This window comes from Macaca thibetana, chromosome X (genome assembly GCF_024542745.1).
Source record: "Macaca thibetana thibetana isolate TM-01 chromosome X, ASM2454274v1, whole genome shotgun sequence".
Lineage (NCBI taxonomy): Eukaryota > Metazoa > Chordata > Mammalia > Primates > Cercopithecidae > Macaca > Macaca thibetana.
This window is the reverse complement of record NC_065598.1, coordinates 96,453,513-96,477,450: the sequence shown is the minus strand read 5'-3', so window position 1 is coordinate 96,477,450 and position 23,938 is coordinate 96,453,513. Positions and strand designations below refer to the sequence as shown.

General features: G+C 38.4%; 1 protein-coding gene across 4 annotated transcripts in view; it reads left to right on the top strand.

The window, feature by feature from the left end:
* SYTL4 (synaptotagmin like 4) overlaps positions 1-23,938 on the top strand; it is a 55,782-nt gene that overhangs the window by 9,408 nt on the left and 22,436 nt on the right. For all 4 annotated transcript variants that reach the window (XM_050777696.1, XM_050777697.1, XM_050777695.1 and 1 more), the window contains 4 exons: positions 19,043-19,222; positions 19,477-19,692; positions 19,822-19,931; positions 20,152-20,254. In XM_050777696.1, the coding sequence (XP_050633653.1) occupies positions 19,113-19,222; positions 19,477-19,692; positions 19,822-19,931; positions 20,152-20,254 (539 nt within the window). In that variant the 5' untranslated portion in view covers positions 19,043-19,112. The remainder of the gene's footprint in view (positions 1-19,042; positions 19,223-19,476; positions 19,693-19,821; positions 19,932-20,151; positions 20,255-23,938) is intronic.

The window sequence follows — 23,938 nt, the reverse complement described above, 5'->3', positions numbered from 1 at the left end:
TATACCTACCTTTTAATGTACATATGTTCGTGTATATATTTATTAATATTTTATTTGAAAGAAATTAGCATTTATTTGGCATCTTATAGGCCTCAAGTAACACTTTAAAATTACCTGCCACATATGCAGTTCAATTTAAATTCAACTACAGGTTATTTTTTATTGTTTTAAGGTTTCTGTGGCCATAGCCAGATCACAGCATCCCTAAAATTAAAAAGAAACCTAATGCATGAAATCACAGTTATGTGTGAGCATGGGTTGGATTAGTCATGAACCATGATGATTTCACATTTAAGGGGACTGTGTGGGTAATTTTTAGGTGACATGGTCTGCAAGAAATAATCAGATGCCAGCTAGAGTTTAGTTTAGAAATCCCCACCATCTGTGATCCTGGCAGGAGAAGAGGGTCTTCCCTGTGGGGGTGCTGCATTATCAAAGCTTGTTGACTAAGGAAAGATAATAGTGTTCTGCGTGGGAGGTGATGAGGCTTATTGAAAAATAACAATGTGTCAGCTCTCACTGGACTTAAAAATGTTTTATACATATAAATGACCTAGATTTTAAAACAGTCCATTCTTTTAGTTGGGGATTTTAGATTTTTAAAAAAATCTAAAAAATGGGGTGTCAAGGAAGGGGCGTTTGTCAGAGAAGAGGGTAAACTGGCCATCCTACACCCGTCAACCTTATGAGGCTCTTGTGTCTGGCTCATGTTAGAGGAAGCTTCAAATGTAGATTTTGAAAGCCAGAAAGCTAAATGGGATTTGCTTTAATATATGTATTTTCCCTGTTGCCAAGTAGGGTGTTTGGACACATGGTCTTGTTTTTATAATATTTTAGATTTACTTCTATGTACCACATTTATGGAAATCTGCCATCTAGGATTGGTGGTGGGTTTAAGGCATCTTCTAAAGTTGCTGAGGAGCAAGGGAAAAAATGTGTGAAATCATGAAAGACCACATTTCCACATATCCAAAACAACCATTCTGCAGGAGAAGTGAATATATAGTATTAAGATATATGACTTCCTTCTGGGACTTGTTTTAGAGTGTTATATATTATTTTAAGTGGGAATTTCTACAAACCATTTATGAACAGAATTTGTTGGCATTGAAAGGTAGCTATGTGAATTCCATCTGGAGGAAATTGTCCCCACATATGATTCTAAGAGCTAACAAAAAAGGTATTTTAGTTACTACCACTGCCTTCTTCCACCCTGCTGCCCACTCCCACCCCCTGCCCCACCATTATGCACCTGCCATCTTTTAGGAGGGATGTCCTGGATGAGGGGAATGAGTTATTTTCTTGTGTATAATGTTGCTTTGAGCTAGAGTTGCTCTGGCCTGTTTCACATATTGCAGGACAAGGTCAGGGGTCTGGGAAAGTAAGCCAGACTCAGGGCCTGTCAAACATTATGTTTGTTATTAGCTGAAGACTTTTTGAAACCCCACCTCAAGTTCCTGAGGCTGATGTCCCCTTTTCCAAAAATCACTATATAGAGCAATATTGCCAGAATATGAAGAGACAGTATAATATAGTATAGCGGTTAAGAGCTTGGACTGTGGAACCAGATGGCCTGCGTCCAAAAACCAGACTGTCACAGGGCATGTGACCTTGAGCAAGTTATTTGCTCAATCTGTGCCTCACTTTCCTCATTTGTAAAGTAGACATAATAATTTAGTACCTACTTCATAGTGTGATTGTGAGGACTAAAGTGCTTAGAAAAGTGCATCGTAAATAATACATTATAGAAGTGTTAACTATTATTGTCATCATCTTCATCAGTTGGTGGATATCGTAAAAGGAGTGAAAACCAGCCAGATGAGATGGCTGATGCCTGTAATCCCAGCATGTTGGGAGGCCGAGGTGAGCAGATCACAAGGTCAGGCTTTTGAGACCAGCCTGGCCAACATGGTGAAACCGCATCTCTACTAAAAATACAAAAATTAGCCAGGTGTGATGGAATACGTCTGTAATCCCAGCTACTGGGGAGGCTGAGGCAGGAGAATCCCTTGAACCCAGGAGGCGGAGGTTGAGGTGAGCTGAGATGTCACCAGCTAACTCCAGCCTGGGCAACAGAGTGAGACTCCATCTCCCAAAAAAAAAAAAAAAAAAAAAAAAAAAAGTGAAAAGCACAAAATGCCTCAGCACCTGCAAACTCTACTTTTGTAGAATCTATTTTGAAAAGGATTGTAGGGAGCCACAACCTTAGTGCAAAATCAGAATTTTGTAAAATTAAGAGCTGATTGTAAATTTCTCATTGTTAGGGAAAAATACAGCTTTGCTTCCATACAGCGTTTGAGAATGGACTCAGCAGGCCCTAGGGGATTTTATGTGAGGCATAGATGTGCCCCATGGATGGACAGGTGGGGGTCTGGACCCCAGCTGACTCCTAGGAAGCCTTAGTTGCCCTTTGGTTTTGGAGCCTTGATACTGACTCTGCCAGTTTGTCTCCACTCCTATTTTTCTTCTTTTATATCCTATTTTAAAATGTATGCTATTTTTTGATGTTTTATGCATCTTTGTAAGTCACTTTAAATCTTGTCTGGAACAGTATATAAATAAATATCCTTTAAACTGATCATATCTAATTACTAACATTTGCTTCATATTTATGCTTGTCAGCCTCCCTCCATACAGAGAGGTACGGTGACCTTCCATCTAGGCAAGAATACTGATTAGATTTCTCAAATTTCATAGAAAGATGTCAAAACTGCCATATGCTCATATATTTTCCAAAGCATATGGTTAATAATAATTAAAACTAAACAGCTACCAATATTGGGTGCTTACTCTAGGCCAGGCACTATGCTATTCCTTTTACTCATGATGCATGCTTGAATCCTCACAGCCATAGGCAGGAGCTCTTATTATTAATCCTCATTTTTACAAATGGGGAAACAGACTCACGGAGGTTAAATAACTTGTCCAAAGTTAACTCAGGGAAAAAGCAAAGCTGCGATTTAAACCCAGGCAGCTCAGATCCAGTGCTTTTAAGCACAATTCTATGCTATACTGTCGTTAATTAGAAATCTAGCACATCAGAACTCCAAGTCCTAGTAGAAGAGGCCGTACTTGTGTTACAGAACATTCACACGTCCTGCAGATTTTCTCTCTGTGTTGTCTTTAATATGCTCCTTTCCATCTCTAGTGCCACTGCCATCTACTCTTGGCTCTTGTTATCTTTCCCCTGGATTTATGCCACAGCCTCCTCAAATCCATATTCTGCAAAATTGTCAGTGTGCCCTAACAAGTCCTTGCCTTACCAACAAGTCCTTGCCTTACCTAAAACTCTTCAATGATTTCTGTTGTCAAAGGCTAATTAGCCATGTTTTTGAGCATAGCATATGGAGCACCCGCCAGCCACATGTGATGTGATTCCCCACCTGGCTCTTCCGCATTCTCCCTTACAATTTTTTTTTTTTTTTTTTTTTTTTTTTGAGACGGAGTCTCGCTTTGTCACCTAGGCTGGAGTGCAGTGGTGCAATCTCGGCTCACTGCAAACTCCACCTCCCCGGTTCACATCATTCTCCTGTCCCAGCCTCCGAGTAGCTGGGACTACAGGTGCGCACCACCACGCTTGGCTAATTTTTTGTATTTTTAGTAGAGACGGGGTTTCACCGTGTTAGCCAGGATGGTCTCGATCTCCTGACCTCGTGATCCGCCCGCCTTGGCCTCCCAAAGTGCTGGGATTACAGGCGTGAGCCACCGCGCCCGGCCTCCCTTACAATTTAAACCAACCAGCATCATTGTACTACTTGCTTATACCACGTTGCTTTATGCCTCCATGCTTTTGTAAATGCTACGCACTTTGCCTAGAAAGCCCTCTTTCTCCATGCTTTTGTAAATGCTACGCACTTTGCCTGGAAAGCCCTCTTTCTCCTGCTTATCCAGCTGAAACACATTAATTTACAATCAGTTCATATGCTACTGCTGGATATTCTCTTTCTAGTTCCCTTTCCCCAACCTGAATTACGTGCCCTCCCTTGGTATTCTTATAATATATCATGCATATATTTCTTTGGTTACCGTTTTTTTTTTTTTTTTTTAGGGATTATTTAGATGTCTCTGCTACTAAACTGTGAACTCTGTGGGCATGGACTACGCTCTGTTCTTTTCTTCTTAGCCAGCTAGTGTATCACTTAGCACATAGTTGGCCCTCCTAACTAGTTAGCATTCTGTAACAGTGCAGAATACAGAGCTCTAGGACAGGGAAAGAAGTAGGATTTGGAAGGCCTGAAACCATGCACACATTCAAAGATAATTACCAGGACAGCAGAGGGAGCTCTTGCAGAAAAGTCTTTGGGGCCAGGTAATTTACATTATTTAACCCAAGAGCCAGAAAGGATTTGGGGAGATGCGAGCTAGGTTCTGAATCCAAAGGGAACTTTGAAACTTCTAAGAAGCCAGACTTAGCAGATTATAATATGAATCTTCTTTGAATTTGTGTGAGTAGCCTGGAATAGGTATCTAAGACAGATATATTTTAATAAACATATTTATAGTTTTCTAGGAGAGACATCACCCTAAAATTGAAAGGGGCAGTTGATAAAATAACCAACACAATATCCCAAAGCAAATATTTTATTGACTGTAAGCAATGTTGTATGCTCATGCAAATGTTACCAGTAAGATGTTATCCATTGGCATTTTTGTGCATGGGTGGCTGGATGCAGACAAGGGAATTTTAGGAAGCCCTGCATCCCTGGAACCTTTCTTTTCTACTTGAGTGTTTTTCTTTTTTCTTTTTCTTTTTTTTTTTTAAGTTTTGCAGACCACCATATACTCTGGATTTGGTCTCATTTTTCCGTGCTCTAAAATCAACTTTTTTTTTTTTGGAGAGGGAGTTTTGTTCTTGTTGCCCAGGCTGGAGTGCAGTGGCATGATCTCGGCTCACCACAACCTCTGCTTCTCGGGTTCAAGCTATTCTCCTGCGTCAACCTCCCGAGTAACTGGGATTACAGGCATGCGCCACCATGCCCAGGTAATTTTGTATTTTTTGTAGGGACAGGGTTTCTCCATGTTGGTCAGGCTGGTCTCGAACTCCCAACCTCAGGTGATCCACCTGCCTTGGCCTCGCAAAGTGCTGGGATTACAGGCATGAGCCAACATTCCCAGCCAAATCAGCTCTTTTACCTTTAGATTATCAAATAACTAGTCCCCCGCCCATGGGTACTGGATTTTGCTACCTTTTAGGGCTATGCTTCACCCATGTTCTGGAAACCCACACAAATAATGGGTATTAGTTTTGACAGTACTTTAGCTTAATCTGCTTTATATACTGCCATTGCCTTTGTCACAATTAGTTAATAGAGTCCACTTTTTTTTTTTTTTTTTTTTTGAGAGAGAGATTGAGAAAGGGTCTTACTCTGTCACCTAGGCTGGAGTGCAGTGGCCCGATCTCGGCTCACTGCAGCCTTGACCTCCCAGGCTCAGGTGATCCTCCCACCTCAGCCTTCCAAGTAGTTGGGATTACAGGCGCACACCACCACACCTGGCTAATGTGTGTGTGTGTGTGTGTGTGTGTGTGTGTGTGTGTGTGTGTGTGTGTGTGTAGAGATGGGGTTTCACCATGTTGCCCAGGCTGGTCTCAAACTCCTGGGCTCAAGAGATCCTCTCACCTTGGCTTCACAAATTGCTAGGATTACAGGCATAAGCCACCTCACCTAGCCTAGAGTCCACTTTTGAATGTGTCTTATGACAGCAAAAATTCTTATTCATTATGCTGTACTACTTGCATAAGAACAACTGCATTACAATCATCAGAATGATTTATTCTTTCCTAATTAACATACATCATATCTCTATACAAGCAGAATCATGAAAATATATGGCAATTTGTGGAATAGTTTCCCTTAACCAGCCTTTAAGTAAGGGACTTCCCAGCTTTTTTGATTACTCACCTTTATCACCCCAAATTTTTATCACTCCTAAAATAAGTATTTGTAAACTACATTATTTACCACTGTATTGGTCACATATTATAAAGCATGCACAGGCCAGGTGTGGTGTCTCACGCTAGTAATCCCAGCACTTTGGGAGGCCGAGGCAGCCTGGGCAACATGGTGAAACCCCATCTCTACAAAAAATAAAAACAAATTAGCCAGGTGTGGTGACTTGTGCCTGCGATCCCAGCTACTGGGGAGGCTGAGGTGGGAGAATTGCTTGAGTCCAGGAGGTCAAGGCTATGCTGAACTACGACTGTGCCACTGCACTCCAGCCTGGGTGACAGAGTGAGACTCTGTCTCAAAGAAAAAGTACAAAAATAGAAATAAAGGATGAGAGATTAAATGAACTTTTTAAAATTAATTCTAATATTTATTAATGGTGCAATAACCTTTGCTCTCATTTTGATGAGACCAATGACATGAAGTGTGCTTCATTTAAACAAAATTTTGGTTTATGATACAGCTACTTGAACATCTGATTCTAACTTCTCTTTATTTTTATACTTGATTTTAAAGACTGATGCCTCATAAAGTATATACATTTTAAAATAAAGTATATTGTTTGGATGCACTTACTAAATAATCATACTCATATTACAGTTCCAGGCACCAGTTATGCAAACATTTTATTGCTGTTCCTGAACCTGGTGTCTTTTACATTTTTAACAAATTGAAAAGTTAAAAGGTGAAACATCTTTTAGATAACAAAACTGTATAGTAAGGGAAATATTTCAAACCTACTCTGTATTGTTTATTCTCTATTAAAAAAAACCTTGACATAAAATATTTTAGTGTTTCAATTAATTTAAAGGCTCCTAGTGTCTTGTAGGCATTCTGGGATTGGAAAACATGATTACAAGAAGAAACTTTAGTTACATTTAATACTAAAATGTTTGAAAACATTTTATTGAACTACAATAGACAAATTATATATAAAGTATACAATTTGACAAATTTTGATATCTGTGTACATCCATGAAACTATCACCAGAATCAAGATATTGAACATCTGTCACCTCCAGAAATTTTCTTGTGCCATGTTGTAATCCTTCTTTCTTGTCCCTCTGTACTGTTACCCTCCTCACCCCCTGTCAACTCCTGAAACCACTGATTTTGTTTTCTGTCACTATGCATTTTCTAGAGTTTTATATAAATGAAATCATACAGTGTTATTTTTTTGCCTGGCTTGTTTCAGTCAGCATAATCATTTTGAGATTCATTCATGTTGCTGTGTGTATCAGTAGTTCATTCTTCTCTGTTGCTGAATAGTATTCTATTGCATGGGTATACTACAATTTGTTTATTCACTTACCTCTTAGTGGGCATTTGGGTTGTTTCCAGATTTGGGCTATTACCAATAATGCTGTTAACATTTCCATGCAAATCTGTGTGGGCATGTGCTTGCTTCCCCGCCCCCTTTTGAGGCGGAGTCTCGCTCTGTTGCCCAGGCTGGAGTGCAGTGGCGTGATTTCAGCTCACTGCAACCTCCACCTCCCAGGTTCAAGTGATTCTCCCGCCTCAGCCTCCCAAGTAGCTGGGATTACAGGCGCCCACCACCACACCCAGCTAATTTTTGTTTTTTTTTCTTTTGAGACAGAGTTTCACTCTTGTTGCCAAGGCTGGAGTGCAGTGGCACAATCTTGGCTCACTGCAACTACCACTTCCTGGGTTCAAGCTATTCTCCTGCCTCAGCCTCCCAAGTAGCTGGGATTACAGGCGCCTGCCACCACATCTGGCTAATTTTTTGTAGTTTTAGTACAGATGGGGTTTCACCATGTTGATCTGTTGATCGACTGGTTTGAAATTCCTGACCTCAAGCGATCTGCCCACCTTGGCCTCCCAAAGTGCTTGGATTACAGGTGTGAGCCACCGTGTCCGGCCTACATATGCTTTTGCTTTTCTTGGATAAATACCAAAAGTGGAAAGCATGGATCATATGGGAGATATATGTTTAACTTTTTAAGAAACTACTAAGCTGTTTTCTGATACGGCTATACCATTTCACATTCCCATTGTGGTGTATGAGAGTTCCAGTTGCTTCAAATGCCTGCCAACATTTGGTGTATTTGAAATTTTGGTCATTCTAATAAGTGTGTAGTGATATCTCACTGTGGTTTTAGTTTGTATTTCCCTAATGATTAATGATGTTGAGCATGTTTTCATGTGTTTATTTGCTATTTGTATATCTTCTTTGGTGATATGTTTATTCATATGTTTTGTCTATTTTTAAAATGTGTGTTATTAAAAAAATTGTAGAGTTCTGAGAGTTCTTTATATATTCTGGATATAAGTCCTTATCAGATATACTAGTTGCAAATATTTTCTTCCAGTATATGGCTTATCTTTTTATTTTCTAATAAAGTTCTTACAAAGCAGAGGTTTTAAATTTTGACAAAGCCTAATTTATCAAGTTCTGGATCACGCTTTTATGTGTCATGTCAGAAATGCTTGCTTTTTTTTTCATATGGATATCTAGTTTTTCCGGCACTACTTGTTGAAAAGACTGTCATTTCTCCACTAAACTTCCCTTAACCTTTATTAAAAAAATCAAGTGACTGTAAACATAAGGGCTTATTTCCATACTCTCTATTCTGTTCCTTTTATTTATTTGTCTATCTTCATGCCCAATACCACAGTGACTTGATTACTGTGGATTTATAGTGTCTCTTGAAATCAGGTTAAGTTTCAGCTTTGTTCTACCATATGTTTTGAACTTCACAATATATCGTTATTTTTCCTTTAAACTGTCGATTATATTTTAAAAGAGATTTAAATAATAAGAAAAAAGCATTTTTACCTACATTGTTACCATTGCATGTGCTCTGTATTTCTTTTTGTAGACCTATATTTCTGTGCAGTACCATTTTCTTTCTGCCTCAAGGACTTTAACACTTTTTATAGTGCAGGTCCGTTGGTGATTAATTCTTTCAACTTTTGCATGTCTGAAAAAGTCTTTATTTCACCTCTGTTTTTGAATAATATCTTGCTGCGTGTAGAATTCTATCTAGGTCGATCTTTTTTTTTTTTTTTCTTTCGGTATTTTAGAGAGGTCGTTCTGTCTTTACACTGCATTGTTTCCAATGATAAATTTGCTGTTATCATGATCTTTGTTCATCTGTATATATATAATGTGTCCTTCCCCAAGACCCCAACCCCACCCCACCCCACCACTCTAGCTTCTTTTAAGATTTTCCCATTATTTCTGGTTTTAAGCAATTTATGGTGTGCCACATGGTGTATTTTTCTTTATGTTTCTGGTGCTTAATGTTCATAGAGCTTCTTGGATCCGTGAGTTTATAGTGTTCACCAAATTTGGGCCATTATTTTTGGTGACATCAATGACATGTATAGAAGGTAGCTTGATGTCCTACAGCTCATTAATTCCTTTTTCTTTTTTTTCAATTTTTTTCTTTCTGCGTTCCATTTTGAATAATTTCTATTGCTATGTCTTCAAGTTCTTAACTCTTTTCTACTGTAATGTCCAATTTGCTGTTAATCCCAAGTAGTGTATTTTTCATCTCAGACACTGTACCTTTTATCCGTAGGTTTGATTTGAGTCTTTTTACATCTCCCATGTCCCCTACCTAACTTTTTGGACATATAGAATGTAGTTATAATAACTGCTTTAATGACTTTGTTTACTAATTCTAACATTTGTGTCAGTTCTTGGTCTTTTTGATTGATTTTTCTCATTATTATGGATCATATTTTCTTGCTTTTGTGCATGCCTGTGAGTTTTTTTACTGGGTACCAAATATGACTTTGACCTTGTTGAGTACTGCATATTTTTGTATTACTATAAATATACTTGAGTTCTGGCATGCACTTAAATTACTTAGATACAGAGTGACCCTTTAAGGTTTTGCTGTTTATATTTGTTAGGCAGGACCAGAGCAGTGCATAATCTGGGCTGTTTCCCACCACTGAGGCAAGACCCTTCTGAGTCCTTCAGCTCGTGTCCTGTGAATCATGAGGTTTTCCAATTTGGCTGGCGGAAACAGGCACTATTCTTAGCCCTGTGTGAATGACAGGCATTGTTCTTTCGAATCCTTTCATGTAGTTCTTTCCCTGGCCCAGAGTAATTTCCTCACAGGCATATCATGGGCTAATCACTCCTTTGCTAAATACTTGAGTGAAATCTTCTGCAGGCCTCTGAAGATCTCTTTCTCTTTCTGTGGAGCTCTCTCAGGTCCTCTGTCCTATGAACTCCAGCTACCTGTTTTTTTCCCAGACTCTCAGCTCTGTCTCCAGAACTCAGGGAATTTACTAGGCTCTACCTGGGTTCTTCCTTTCTGTACCATTATCTAGAAAGTCCCTTAAGACAGTAAGCTGGGAAAATCAAAGGGCTCACCTTATTTGTTTCCCGTCTCAGAAATCATAGTCCTTGATTGCCTGATGTTCAGTGATTTGAAAACCATTGTTTCATGTGTTTGGTGCATTTGTTGTTGTTGTTATTGTTTCAGGCAGGGTAGAAGTTCATTCCACCTTGACATTTTATAATCCCCAATTATGACCAATTATAATTTATAGCCCAATTTAAATTCTCATCTTTTGAAAAAAGTGTAGACACCATCACATTTCTTGACATAGCTAAATCAGTTCTAAATACCCATGTTCAAAAGTATACAGAATCTGGCATGCAGCAGTGTAAATCTCACATCAGTATAAAACTCATTAATCAGTTTCTGTGTAAAACAGTATCATTTTAACAAGAGCAGTTTAATTCAGGCTTCTTGGTTAAACAAATATGTTTTGAAAGACTCTGGGTCACTTTTTCGTGTTCAGTGAGGTATAAAATTGTCCATTGTCTTTAGCCTAAACAGCAAAATACTGTTATTATATCACTTTGGCAGGATATGATAATCCATTAGAAGGTATTTGCAAAACCATCATGTAATTATTACTTATAACTTTAGAGAAATAATTTAATACCAGTTCAGCCTTTTGGTCCTTGAGCATGGGTCAATATTTAAGAAAATTTTCTGTCATCTATAAGACTGTGAGCATGGTTCCTCACTTCAAAAACAGTGACCTCTGATGAGTGCATTGAAATTAATCACTATAAATTCATCCATGTAACCCAGACTACTTGTACCCCAAAAGCTATTGAAATAAAAAAATTTAAATAACAAAAACAATAGCCTGAAACTTTAACTGATGTCTAGACAGTTTAACTCACAATTCATCTGCATGCTTTAAAAGAAAATAAATGTCATTTTCTAAGACCTAGTTTAAGTCTGAAAGCACAAATGAACATATACAAACTGACAAAAATAGGTAACACTTAGCATTCTTTGTGTTCTCCTTACTTTAAGCACTTTACATATTTTAAAAACGCATTTAATCTTTATAACAACAAGCACCAAAGGGTAGGTACAATTTTTATCTTCATTATACAAGTGAGGAAATTGAGGTACTGAGAGGTTTAGTAACTTACCCAAAGTCACACAGCTAGTAAATAGGGAAGTTGGGATTCTAGTTCAGGCAGTCTGGCTCGAGTCCAAACTTTTTTGTTGTTTGTTTTATTGACACGGAGTCTCACTCTGTCGCCCAGGCTGGAGTGCACTTGCACCATCTTGGCTCACTGCAACTTCCGCCTCCCAGGTTCAAGCCATTCTCTGCCTCAGTGTCCTGAGTATTTGGGACTACAGGCGCCAGCCACCACGCCCGGCTAATTTTTGTTGTTGTTGTTGTTGTTTTTGGTTTTTTGTAGAGACAGGGTTTCACCATGTTGGCCAGGCTGTTCTCGAACTCCTGGCCTCAAGTGATCCACCTGCCTTAGCCTCCCAAAATGCTGGGATTGCAGGTGTGAGCCACCCACCCGGCCCAGAGTCCAAGCTTTTAACCACAGCTCACACACTGCCTCAGGAAAACAAAAACATTTTTCTCTCAGCTCTATTACAGCTCTTCAGTTTCCATGGGTTTAAGTTTAAACATGCAAACACAAATAGATTTCTGGATAAAGACATTCACTAAACTTTTGTTGAACTCATACTGTGTGTCACATACTGTGCCAAGCTCCTGGGGCTATGATATCCAGATATAGTACCTACCTTCAAAGAGGTTACATCTGGTAGATGTTTCTAGTTTGAGCATAAGCACAATATATCACCATCTTCACATTTATGTGTGGCCTGCATGCAACACAGCAAAATCTGTTGTATTTGCTGTTCAGGGCAGGGACATTACTTGGTGTTTTCCTAATTCACATCAGTTTTCATTTTGGGAACACCAATTATTATTTTTAATCTGAGTACTATTCTTACGAGGAATTCTGTATTTTTAGTCATCTTTTTAATATTCTAGTATCGTGCCCAAGGTCATATAGCTAAGCTATATGAGAGCTAGGATTTGAACCCAAGTCTGTCTTTCACCACTATTTTCATGATTCTATGCTTCCTGTCAGGTTTTGCCTAGTTTTTCATTTTTAAAATTGGTTTTCAGAATTTGAAATAATTTGAGATAGCTCGCCCATCCCCTTCTTGAAAACCAGTTGTGTTAGTGTTTATTTTCATTCATTGTTATTATTTCTCAGTCATTAGGATTAGGATATAGACTGGATATATCCAGTTGGATATGGAATTCTACATATGTCCTTTAGATCAAGCTTATTGTGTTGTTCAACTTGTCTACATATTTACTCATTTTTCATCTGTTGTACTATCAGTAATTGAGAGAGGTATGGTAACTTCTAACTTCCCATTTTATGGTAGATTTAGTTTTTCCTTTGGTTTTGTAAGTATTTGCATTAACATATTATCCTCATTTTTTTTTTTTTTTTTTTTTTTTTTAGCAATAAATAGGTATAATTGCTAAGTAAGCCATCTTTACATTTTTAACATTTTTTATTATACTTTAAGTTCTGGGATACCAGAATGTGCAGGTTTGTTACATAGGTATACATGTGCCATGGTGGTTTGCTGCACCCATCAACCCATCATCTACATTAGGTATTTCTCCTAATGCTATCCCTCCCCTAGCCCTCCACCCCCCGACAGGCCCCGGTGTGTGACGTTCCCCTCCCTGTGTCCATGTGTTCTCATTGTTCAACTCCCACTTATGAGAGAACATGCGGTGTTTGGTTTTCTGTTCTTGTGTTAGTTTGCTGAGAATGATACAAACCACCTTTTCTAAAATATCTTTTTATGGGCACGGGTCCCACAAGGATGCTATATTAAGATACTTCATCTGAATCTTGACACCTCAGGACTAACACAGAACAAGTTGTCCATCTGAGCTCAGATTCTGACACTCATGTTACCTGAGCCGTGATCTTCTCAACAGATCATCTTGCCTTTTTGATTATACACCTGGGACTGAACGTAATGAAGGGTCTTAAGTTTTCTTGGGCTTTGGTTTCTCTATTAAACCCTAGTAGCCACAAACTGGGAGTATCCGAATAGTCATAGCTTTTCTAACTTCACATCTGTCTGATTTTCTTATTATGACTGCATTTGTGCCTCCATTATTTTCCTGAGTTCTAGTTTTCAAAATATGATGTACTATTTACCATAAAAATATATTGCTTGGTTTATTGCATATGAAAGCTGTATTTTTCTTTCATATTTTCCTTTTTGAATTTCTAGAGAACATTAGATGCCATACTATGGGGATGGTAGTGAGGTAGGAGGCAGGTTTTTTCTCTAAGATGTTAAGGATAGATTTAGTACCATTATGATCTCTTCTTTGACATGTGGGTTATTTAGAAGTGTCTTTTTAAATTTTCAAAAAGTATCATGATAAGAAATTATCATATTTTAAATTGGTTTCTTATTTAATTTCCTCGAAGTCAGAGACTGGTCTGTATGGGAAGGAATTTTTTTAAATTATGGAGACTTGCATTACAGCCTAGTACATGGTCAGTTTTGGGGGTAAATATTCTATATGTGCTTGAAAATAATGTAATTCCTCAGTTGGATATATAAATTTTTCGTATTTCCATTAAATCAAGCTCATTTTGTTGTTCAACTTGTCTATATATTTACTAGTTTTTATCTGTTCGTACCATTCATAATTGCAACAACAAAGAGGTATATGTTAACCTCTCATTTTGATGGTCGATTTTTCGATTTCTCTCTCTTGTTCCTTTGTATATTTAGTGATGTTTTATGAGTGGATGCATGTTTATTCTCTCTATGTAGTGATCTTATCTATCCTTTATAATGCTTTTATTATCTTTTTTACTTTTAGATATTAATGTAGCTACCTCAGCTTTCTTTTGGCTAGCACCTGGTTTATCTTTTCCCATCTTTTTACTTTCAATTTTCCCTTCAATTTATGTTTTAGATGTGTCTCTCATAAATGGCACATAACTGGATTTTTTCCTTTTATCCAGTCTGTTAATCCCTGTATTTCAAAGGGTGAATTTTGCTCATATATGAGTTTCATATTCATTGATATACTTGAACTTGTTTTTACCATTTTACCTTTTGTTTTCTCTTTGTCTCAATTTTTTTCTGCACTTACCTTTGTCTTCTTGCCTTTTAATTTTTGTTCTTAATTTGTTTTCTTCTCTTTGTTACTGATTCTGCAAGATCCCATTGCAAACAAGCTGGCTGTTAACAGGGTTAGTGTTGGAAACAACAGCAACCGATGGTGGAAGGTGGGGCTTGGGGTGGGATATGGCTTTTCTGAAAGGAGTCAGATTGGCAAGTGATGGGGAAGAGGAGGCAGGGAGCTGATAGAGTCCATGGCTGATGGTCTTATAAAAATCTTTTTACAAGTATAAGACTGGCATGTCTGATGGGACTTGAGGGAAGGGAAGTGGGAGTGTGAGATGAATGAAGGCTTAAATAGAACCCAAAGGGACTAGGTAAAGGAATTGAACAGGCATAAGTAACAGGATTTATGGGTGACAGTGAGGGTTCAGCTGAGGTTGTAGACCAGGAATTATGTAGAACCTGGGTATGGGAGCAGACAAGGCAGGCTAGAGCATTAGCACAGGTTTGGGATTTTCATGGGCAGTTGTGGCAGAGGGATGAAGGTATACGGATATGGAAGGTACTGGTGAGAGTGGTTCAAATGTTGAGCCATCTGGAATCCAGGATGGGTATGGAGGGAAGATAGATCAGCAGAAGGCAAGTGGACCAAGAGACAACGTGGAGCTCAAGAGACTGTGGTCTTGATAAGGTTGAAGAACAGATACAGCGAGAGTGAGCTGTGGTTGGAAAGTGGGAATTCTTGAATTTAAGATTTCAGAGGGGGCAGTTCTGGTTGGTCAGGTCCATAATGAAAAAGAAAGGGAAGATGTACAATGTTGGTAGTTCCATTTTCTTAAGATACTATCTTCAAGGATCTTCTTACTTCCCTGGATTTTGATATTACTTGGTCTCATTATTATGCCAACATGCCTTTCTCATCACAGTATTCTGCTGCCTCTCCACAGGCACCAGTTTTTTAATCTGCTATGGTTCTCATTTCTAGTGTGCCTGTGCTATCCTTGCTTTTTAGCTGACAGGTAACTGATAATACCTCTTTTATCCAGGAGCCACTGATTTTTTCGCACAGTGTTTCAGCCGTAATCACACATATGGGAATTCATTTCCACAATGCTTTTGATTTGTCTGTTTAGTATTTTATAGTTGCTTTGGTTATAATTCTGCCTAGACTGAGCCTGTAGAGCACCAACTCTAGTGTCAGATTTTCTGGGCTTGAATCCCTGCAATTTCACTTACTTGCTCTTTATTCTTGGGCAAGTTGGCCTAACCTCTTCTGAATCCTCATCTATACAATGGGGTAATAATAGTCACTCACTCTTGGTGTTGTGACAAGGATTAAATTAGTTAATATATGTAAGGTACTTGTTTGGCATATAGTCGATTCTCAATAAAGGATACTGTTGGGGTGACAATGACAGTGATTGCAATATTGGCAGCATATGCAAAATTACATACCAGATATTGCATTAAGTGCTAGGGCAGATACAAAGGAGAAGATTGAAAAAATCCTTGTTTTCACGGAGGGTATATATTCTCCTTGGTGATAAGAACTAAGAAGACTTCCTCAAGACTAAGAAAGGGTGTGTGAAAGAGGCTTAACATCTTATAGTTCGATAAAGACCAGGAAATATACAAGTTGAGGAAATATTGCAGGAACCTGTATAGCTTTGCCGTGTTGTTTATTTTCTCCACTGTCTCGTAGGGAATTAGTAAAAAAAGAAAAATAAAAAATAAAAAAGTGAAAGGGGCCTGTTGTGTAGTTTCAAAGGAGAGGAGAGAAGGTAAGTGTGATTCTCATTTCCTTTTTCACTCTCTGTCTACCCTGGGCTCTTTGACTCCCATGACTACCAAATGTATATTTTCAGATACAGTTTTTCTTCCTGAGGTCCAGCCCTGTGTCTCCAACTATTTCCTGGGCCCAGTTACTTGGATATCAAGTATGCAACACTAACTTAATAGGGTTAAAACAAAATTTTTTGCCTTACTTCCAAACCTGTTTCTTTCATTCTATCTCCTGTCGCTATGAGGGCTGTCACTAGCCAGTCAGTTGTTTAATCCAGACATGTGAACTAGGCATCTTTGACTTCACCTTCTTCATCCTCTCTGCTCAGTCAGTCTCCCTATTCTGTCAATTCTACTTCTCAAACCTATTCTGTTTTTTCTTGCTGCCCGGCTAAGGCCTTTATCATTGTACTCCAAACATTGTGATTGGCCCTTTAATACACATTATTTAATTTTTTAAACAACGTTTGAGGTGGGTCGTTTTGTAGATGAGAAACGAAAGGGTCAGAAATAAAACGACTTCTGCTGGGCACGGTGGCTCTGCCTCTAGTTCCAGCTCCTTGGGAGGCTGAGGCAGGAGGATCGCTTGAGCCCAGGAATTTGAGTCCAGGCTGGGCAACATAGTGAAACTCTGTCTCTAAAAATGAAAAATAAAATGAAATGAAAAATAAAATGACTGGTCTAATTATTTAGATTCACAGTTAGTAAATCTAGGTTGTTTTTTGCTGGAGTATTGTAATAATATCTCTGCCTCATTTGCATTGTTTTCTTTTTTGAGATATAAATGGAAGATATGTATAAAAACAAATTAGAACTATATAAAGTAAAAAGTGAAAGTTACCCCTTCCCAATTCTACTCACCAAGGGAAACCAATGATAGCAGATTTTTTTCTAGACCTTTCTCTTTGCATATACAAATATTTAGATAAATTCTTTATACAAGATCTTTTTTTATTGTCCTACAACTACTTTTTCACTCATGGCCATATTTTTATGTCAATATGTGCGTATCTACTACATTTTTAATAGCAACATAATGTTCCATTATGTGGACGTATTGTTTTGTTTAATGATTCCTCTGTTAAATAACTGTTTCTGTTCTTAAAAATAATGTTGCAGTAATAGTCTTGTGCATATAATCTTGCTTGTGCATTTGTATGAATATTTCTATTAGGTAGATTCTTAGAAGTCATATTGCTTGGTTAAGTGGTATACTTATTTTAAATGTATGTACTACCAAATTGTCCTCTGATTTGTCCTCTAAATCGGTCTTTCATATTATAGCTAGAGCAATATAGCTATAATATGTCTTTGTAAAATGAATTTCATCATGTGATTTCCCAGAATCAAAAAGCAACATCAGAGATGTTTGATGGATTTCTATTGTCTATGCAGTAAGTTTTAAGATTAAAAAAAATTTCTTCCAGACAGGATCTTGCTCTGTTGCCCAGGCTAGAGTGGGCCACACGTGATGGTGTGATCTTGGCTCACTGTAATCTCAACCTCACCGGCTCAAACAATCCTCCCACTTCAGCCTCTCGAGTAGCTGGGAATGCAGGTGTGAACTTTCACACCCAGCTGAGTTTTGATTTTTCTTTTTGTAGAGACTGAGTCTCCCTGTGTTGCCCAGGCTGATCTCCCTGTGTTGCCCAAGCGATCCTCCTGCCTCAGCCTTCCGAAGTGCTGGGATTACAGGTGAGAGCCTCCATGCTGAGCCAAAATTCTTAAAATTTTTTTAAACGTTTTTAAGAGTTATACAGGAAGGGGAGCATCACACACTGGGTCCTATTGTGGGGAGGGGGTAGCGGGGAGGGATAGCATTAGGAGATATACCTAATGTAAATGACGAGTTAATGGATGCAGCACACCAACATGGCACATGTATACATATGTAACAAACCTGCACGTTGTGCACATGTACCCTAGAACTTAAAGTATAATAATAATAAAAAAAAGATTTATATAATCTGGGCCCAAACTATCTTTCCTACCATTCTTTCCTACCAGGAAATTTGTCCTCTGATAAGGCAAAATCCACCTCTTCTGTAAAATTTCCCATGTACGCTGCTGTCTTTCCTCTCTCTATGTAAGATAGAATGAGTTACTTTCTTTCCTAAGTTCTCATAGCACTTAATTTATAATCCCTCTGATAGCACTTAATGCGTTGTACTGTATTTATGTGTGTCTGTCTCCCCTGCTACTCTGTGATTTTCGTAAGGGTAGGAACTGTGCCTTACTCATCTTTGTATCCCCAGCACTTTACAGAATGCCTGTCAGAGTAGTGCTCAACAAGTATTCATGAATTTGGGAAAGATATCCTGGAGGTAGTGCTAGAGTACTAGTATGATAAGAACTTTGAGAGATAGAGTAGGTGATGGAAGTTTTGAAGCATAGCAGAAAGCTGACTGACTCCTGGGAGAATGGAAGCTGGTCAGGAATAGAGAACTGGGCCAAAACTGGCAGGAGCCTTCATGTGCTTTTCTCCTTCACTGCAGAGACCAGTTGCCTGGTTATTTGGGTTAATAGGCTTGAGATTTGAGAACATTTAAAGTATTAAAAATTGGATGATTGAGGACTCACTTGGTGGAGGGGGAGATTGACTCAGCTGTTCTATGTTCTTTCCAGACTAAGATGCATATACTGAATAACCAGTCCTTTTCCCAGAGTCATGAATAACTTTTTCTTTCTGAAAAATCAAGGACTCTTCATTTTCAGGGCATGATTCGGATGGGAGTAGGAAGAGTAAATAGGTCAGATACTTCTACTTTGTCTCTTTAGCTTGGCTCAAGGGGAAAGTAACCTATTGAAAGGGTTTAGGGCTGTGGGCCTATTCTTGAGTAAATCATCTGTGTGAAATTAGTTCTTTTGTCATTTCAGGCAACTCTGGTAGCTCTCCTTGTCTGGTTGTTTTGAAGAAAGAAGAGTAGAAGAAAAAGTTGAATAAATCATGTCGGAGTTACTGGACCTTTCTTTTCTGTCTGAGGAAGAAAAGGATTTGATTCTCAGTGTTCTACAGCGAGATGAGGAGGTCCGGAAGGCAGATGAGAAAAGGATTAAGTAAGAGTTCCCCAAAACGAATAGGGTCCCAGGCCTTTGACCAATGATGTCTGGGCTTTTCCTTATGTCTCCCACCTGACTTTCATAGGAATTTGTATATGTGATGTTTACCACTACATATTGGGTCACGTTGGGCTCTGAGTTTGTTGCTTCCACAGAACCAAATAGTCTCACTCTGTTTGCCTTTCAACCCCTCTCCATCCAATCTATGCATATCCTGAATCCACTTATGCTTCTTTTTTGGGTCTTGGCAGGCGACTAAAGAATGAGTTACTGGAGATAAAAAGGAAAGGAGCCAAGAGGGGCAGCCAACACTACAGTGATCGGACCTGTGCCCGGTGCCAGGAGAGCCTGGGCCGTTTGAGTCCCAAAACCAATACTTGTCGGGGTTGTAATCACCTGGTGTGTCGGGACTGCCGCATACAGGAAAGCAATGGTACCTGGAGGTGCAAGGTGTGCGCCAAGGAAATGTGAGTGTCACCTATGGCTGAATAGAGAGCAGATGAGGCCCTGGTTGTGGTGAGAATTTCTTTCCTTAGCCTTTATTAGACAAGAACCATTCTTTATCCATCTATTCGTTTTCTTTTATTTCTTCCCAGAGAGTTGAAGAAAGCAACTGGGGACTGGTTTTATGACCAGAAAGTGAATCGTTTTGCTTACCGCACAGGTAGTGAGCTAATCAGGATGTCCCTGCGCCACAAACCTGCAGGTACTGGACCTGTCTAGAGATGGTTCTTGGTATGGAATCCTAGTGTATTCTGACTGGTGGCATCTTAAATCCATGGGCTCAGCCAGTTTGTGGAGAATCAAAGATTGTATTGTCATCCCTTCTGCAAGCATGGTGTACTTCAGGGGATTTGCTATGAGGGTTGTTTCCTTTTTTTCCTACTCATAACCACCACCCTGGCATACTTTTGTTTGTCTTGAAGTGAGTAAAAGAGAGACAGTGGGACAGTCCCTCCTTCATCAGACACAGATGGGTGACATCTGGCCAGGAAGAAAGATCATTCAGGAGCGGCAGAGGGAGCCCAGGTAAGAATCAAGTAATTGTTTAAAGAAATGCTTACAATATCCCTTTAATTCTTTTACTATTCTTTTTACTTCTTCTGTTTATAAAATAATAGATGTTTATTATAGGAAAACTTGAGAAGTACAGAAAATAGTAAAGGAGGGAAAAAATCATTCCTAATCCCACTGCTTATATGTAGACATTAACATTTTGGTATATTCACTTAGTTCTTTATTTTTTATAGTTTGCAGTCAGCTTTCTCAAGTTGAATAGTTTGTTCTTTATAAGAACAATTTGAAGACAAATAAAAATAACGCATACTCATTATTAAGCAACAAATCACTCACATTCCTACTACCCCAGTTTTCACATTATGTGGAAATTATTTCATGTATCTTCTATGTATATACATAACGGGTTGACTGGATGGAAAAACTGAAAAATCCTTTTAATATTGGATCATAGTATAATAAATTAAAATCATCCTGTTTAATTTAACAGAATAAAACACCAAAATAAAATGAAAGAATAGCTCATCTTCAGACAAATGTTTTTTTAAAGTAAAAGATATTAGTTGTTAACATTCCTCTAAGCTTAAGAAAAAATATTATGAAAGCCATTGAGCAGTTGGCCACTTTTTTAGTGGATTTTTTTTAGGTAACAGCCTTATTGAGATATAATTCACATACTATACAATTTGCCCGTTTTTTGTATACAATGCAATAGTTTTTAGTCTATTCACTGAGTTGTGCAACCATCCCCTGAATCAATTTCAGAAAATTTTCATCACCTCAAAAAAAAAAAAAAAAAAAAAAAACCCTTTACCCTTTTAGCTATCACCCTCTCCGATCCTTAAGCAATCACTGGTCTACTTTCTGTCTCTATATATTTGCCTATCCTGGGTATTTCATGTCAATGGAATCATACAGTATATGGTCCTTTTTGACTGGCCTCTTTCACTTAACATTAACGTTTTCAAGGTTCATCCATGTCATAGCATGTATGAGAACTTCATTCCTTTTTATAGTCAAATAATACCCATGATATGTATTTATCACATTTTATCTGTTCATCTGTTGAAGAACATTTGGATTGTTTCTACTTTTTGGTTATTAAGAGTAACGCTGGGCCGGGCGCGGTGGCTCACGCCTGTAATCCCATCACTTTGGGAGGCCAAGGTGGGTGGATCACGAGATCAGGAGATCAAGACCATCCCGGCCAACATGTTGAAACCCCATCTCTACTAAAATACAAAAAAAAAAAAAAAAAAAAAATAGCCAGATGTGGTGGTACGCGCCTGTAGTCCCAGCTACTTGGGAGGCTGAGGCAGGGGAATTGCTTGAACCCGGGAGGCGGAGGTTGTAGTGAGCCGAGATCGCACCATTGCACTCTAGCCTGGCAATAGAGTGAGACTCCATCTCAAATAAAAAAAAAAAAAAAAAAAAGTAATACTGCTATGAACTTTCATTAAAGGTTTTGTGTGGATGTATGTTTTCTTTTCTTTTCTTTTCTTTTCTTTTCTTTTTTGAGACAGAGTTTTGCTCTTGTCGCCCAGACTGGAGTGCAGTGGCACCATCTTGGCTCACTGCAACTTTCACCTCCTGGGTTCAAGCAGTTCTCCTGCCTCAGCCTGTCAAGTAGCTGGGATTACAGGCACGTACCACCAAGCCCAGCTAATTTTCGTATTTTTAGTAGAGACGAGGTTTCACCATGTTGGCCAGGCTGGTCTCGAATTCCTGACTTCAAGTGATCCACCCGCCTTGGTATCCCAAAATGTTGGGATTACAGGTGTGAGCCACCATGCCTGGCCTGTTTTCATTTTTCTAAGATAGATACTTTGGAGTTAGTGGTCATTTAAAATATCTACCTGTTTCAATATTTAACATTATCAGTGGATGCTTTACTGTGAAAGAGGAAGCAGTTAGCTTTCTTACATTTCCCTCCAGTTATTTTCTTCCGTCCCCACTATTTGTTACTCAAATTATTTTTCGTTTGTCAGGGTTTATAATATTTACATTCTCTTATATAACCATAAATCATCTGTTTGTTTTATCTGTTTGTTTCCTTTTAGTTTTATACTTAAAAGGATTGTATGCTTACAACCAGGCCTTATACCACAGCTTCTCTATTTCTGATTTATTTCTTGGTTTTCTGGATTTCATCATTGAGGAGTTCCTTCAAGAAGAGCTTGCAGGTGCTATATTTATTGTATTCTTACATGTTAAGAATGTCTGCCAGGTGCCTTTATACTTGAGTGGTATCTTGGCTGGATATTATATTCTTGAGCCACATTTTCTTTCCCTCAGAATGTTGTAGACATTGTTCCATTGTCTTCTTCCATTGAATGTAACTGTGAATAAGTCTGAGGACACCTTGACTCTTGTTTTTCTTTCTTATGGATGAAAGAGAGAGAGAGAGAGAGAGAGAGAGAGAGAGAGAGAGAGAGATTAGACTTGCCTGAAAATTTTCTTTTCTTTTTCTTGAAGTTTAGTAATTTAACAAGATTATAACTCAATGGTGATCATTCTGTATCATTTTCCCCTATATGTGATATACCCTTGATGAGTTCTTTCTTCATTGCTGGAAAATTTTTCTGTATCATATCTCTGAACTCTTTTTCTTTCTGTTTTATTAGTTAAGTTCTCCACCTCAGAGATACTGGATTTTCTTATCCTCTATTTTTGTCATTTTCTTTTATTAGTGAATGGAATCGGAAAAATGGTGAAAGCAGCTAACTGTGATTAGCCCAACCCATTCCTCCATGCTATTAATTTGGTTTTCAGTTTATTTCCCTTCCCATGCCCCTTTTCCCTTCCCTTCCTTACTTTTTGCTGCTTCTAATTTAATTATTTGAGTAAATTATTTAGGTTTCGATTTGTTCTTTGCTCTAATCTTCTTTCTCTTATTTTGTTTTATCATCTTGTATTTGAATTCTTGCACTTTATTGAATTTATATTATTAGTTCCCCTGTAGTGTAAAGCACTCACATGAAACCTACTTGTTTTACTAGGGTTAATTCTTCTCCAGACATGGTTCTTCGGTTCTTCATCCATCTTGCAAATTATTTTCATTTCTCTCCACCCCATGGCTATTTATATATCTGCCAGACTATTTTACTTTATTTCACTCAACTTTAATATGGGAAGTTTTCTCTGTATCTTTTGTTTCCTCTGATACAGTGTATGTGAATTCTTCTGCTCACCTCAACTTGAAACAATTTATCTTTTCCCCATTCCCAGCTGTACTTTAGTTTAAGGACTGAATATTGCTTTTTATATTTCCTTCCTTGTAACCTGAAGGGGTGGGTGCAGAAGGCAACTTGGGGTCCTGAGTTTTGGTCTCTTGAAATTCTCTTAAATGTCCTGGTTCAGTGCTTACTTGTCCCAGATCTGGGTTAATCCCTTAGCTCATACCAGTGCCCTGGGAGATGACATTTTGCAGCAGTCTTGTCTGTCTCTGTTGGGGTTCTACAGTGGTACCTGGGGCTATAAATCTTGAAGACTTCTGTTTTTCTTGACTACTCACTCACTTAATCTGCAAATTGCTACATTGGAAGGGATTACTTAAGGAGCTTTGCTGAATTAAATCTTCTGTTTTCATAGGCATGACTTTTTGAAATCTGTGACTTGAGGCTTTATTTTTGACTCATTTGATTGTGGCGGTGAATTTTTAGCTTTTGTATGGTGTGTGTGTTTTTTCCACAAACT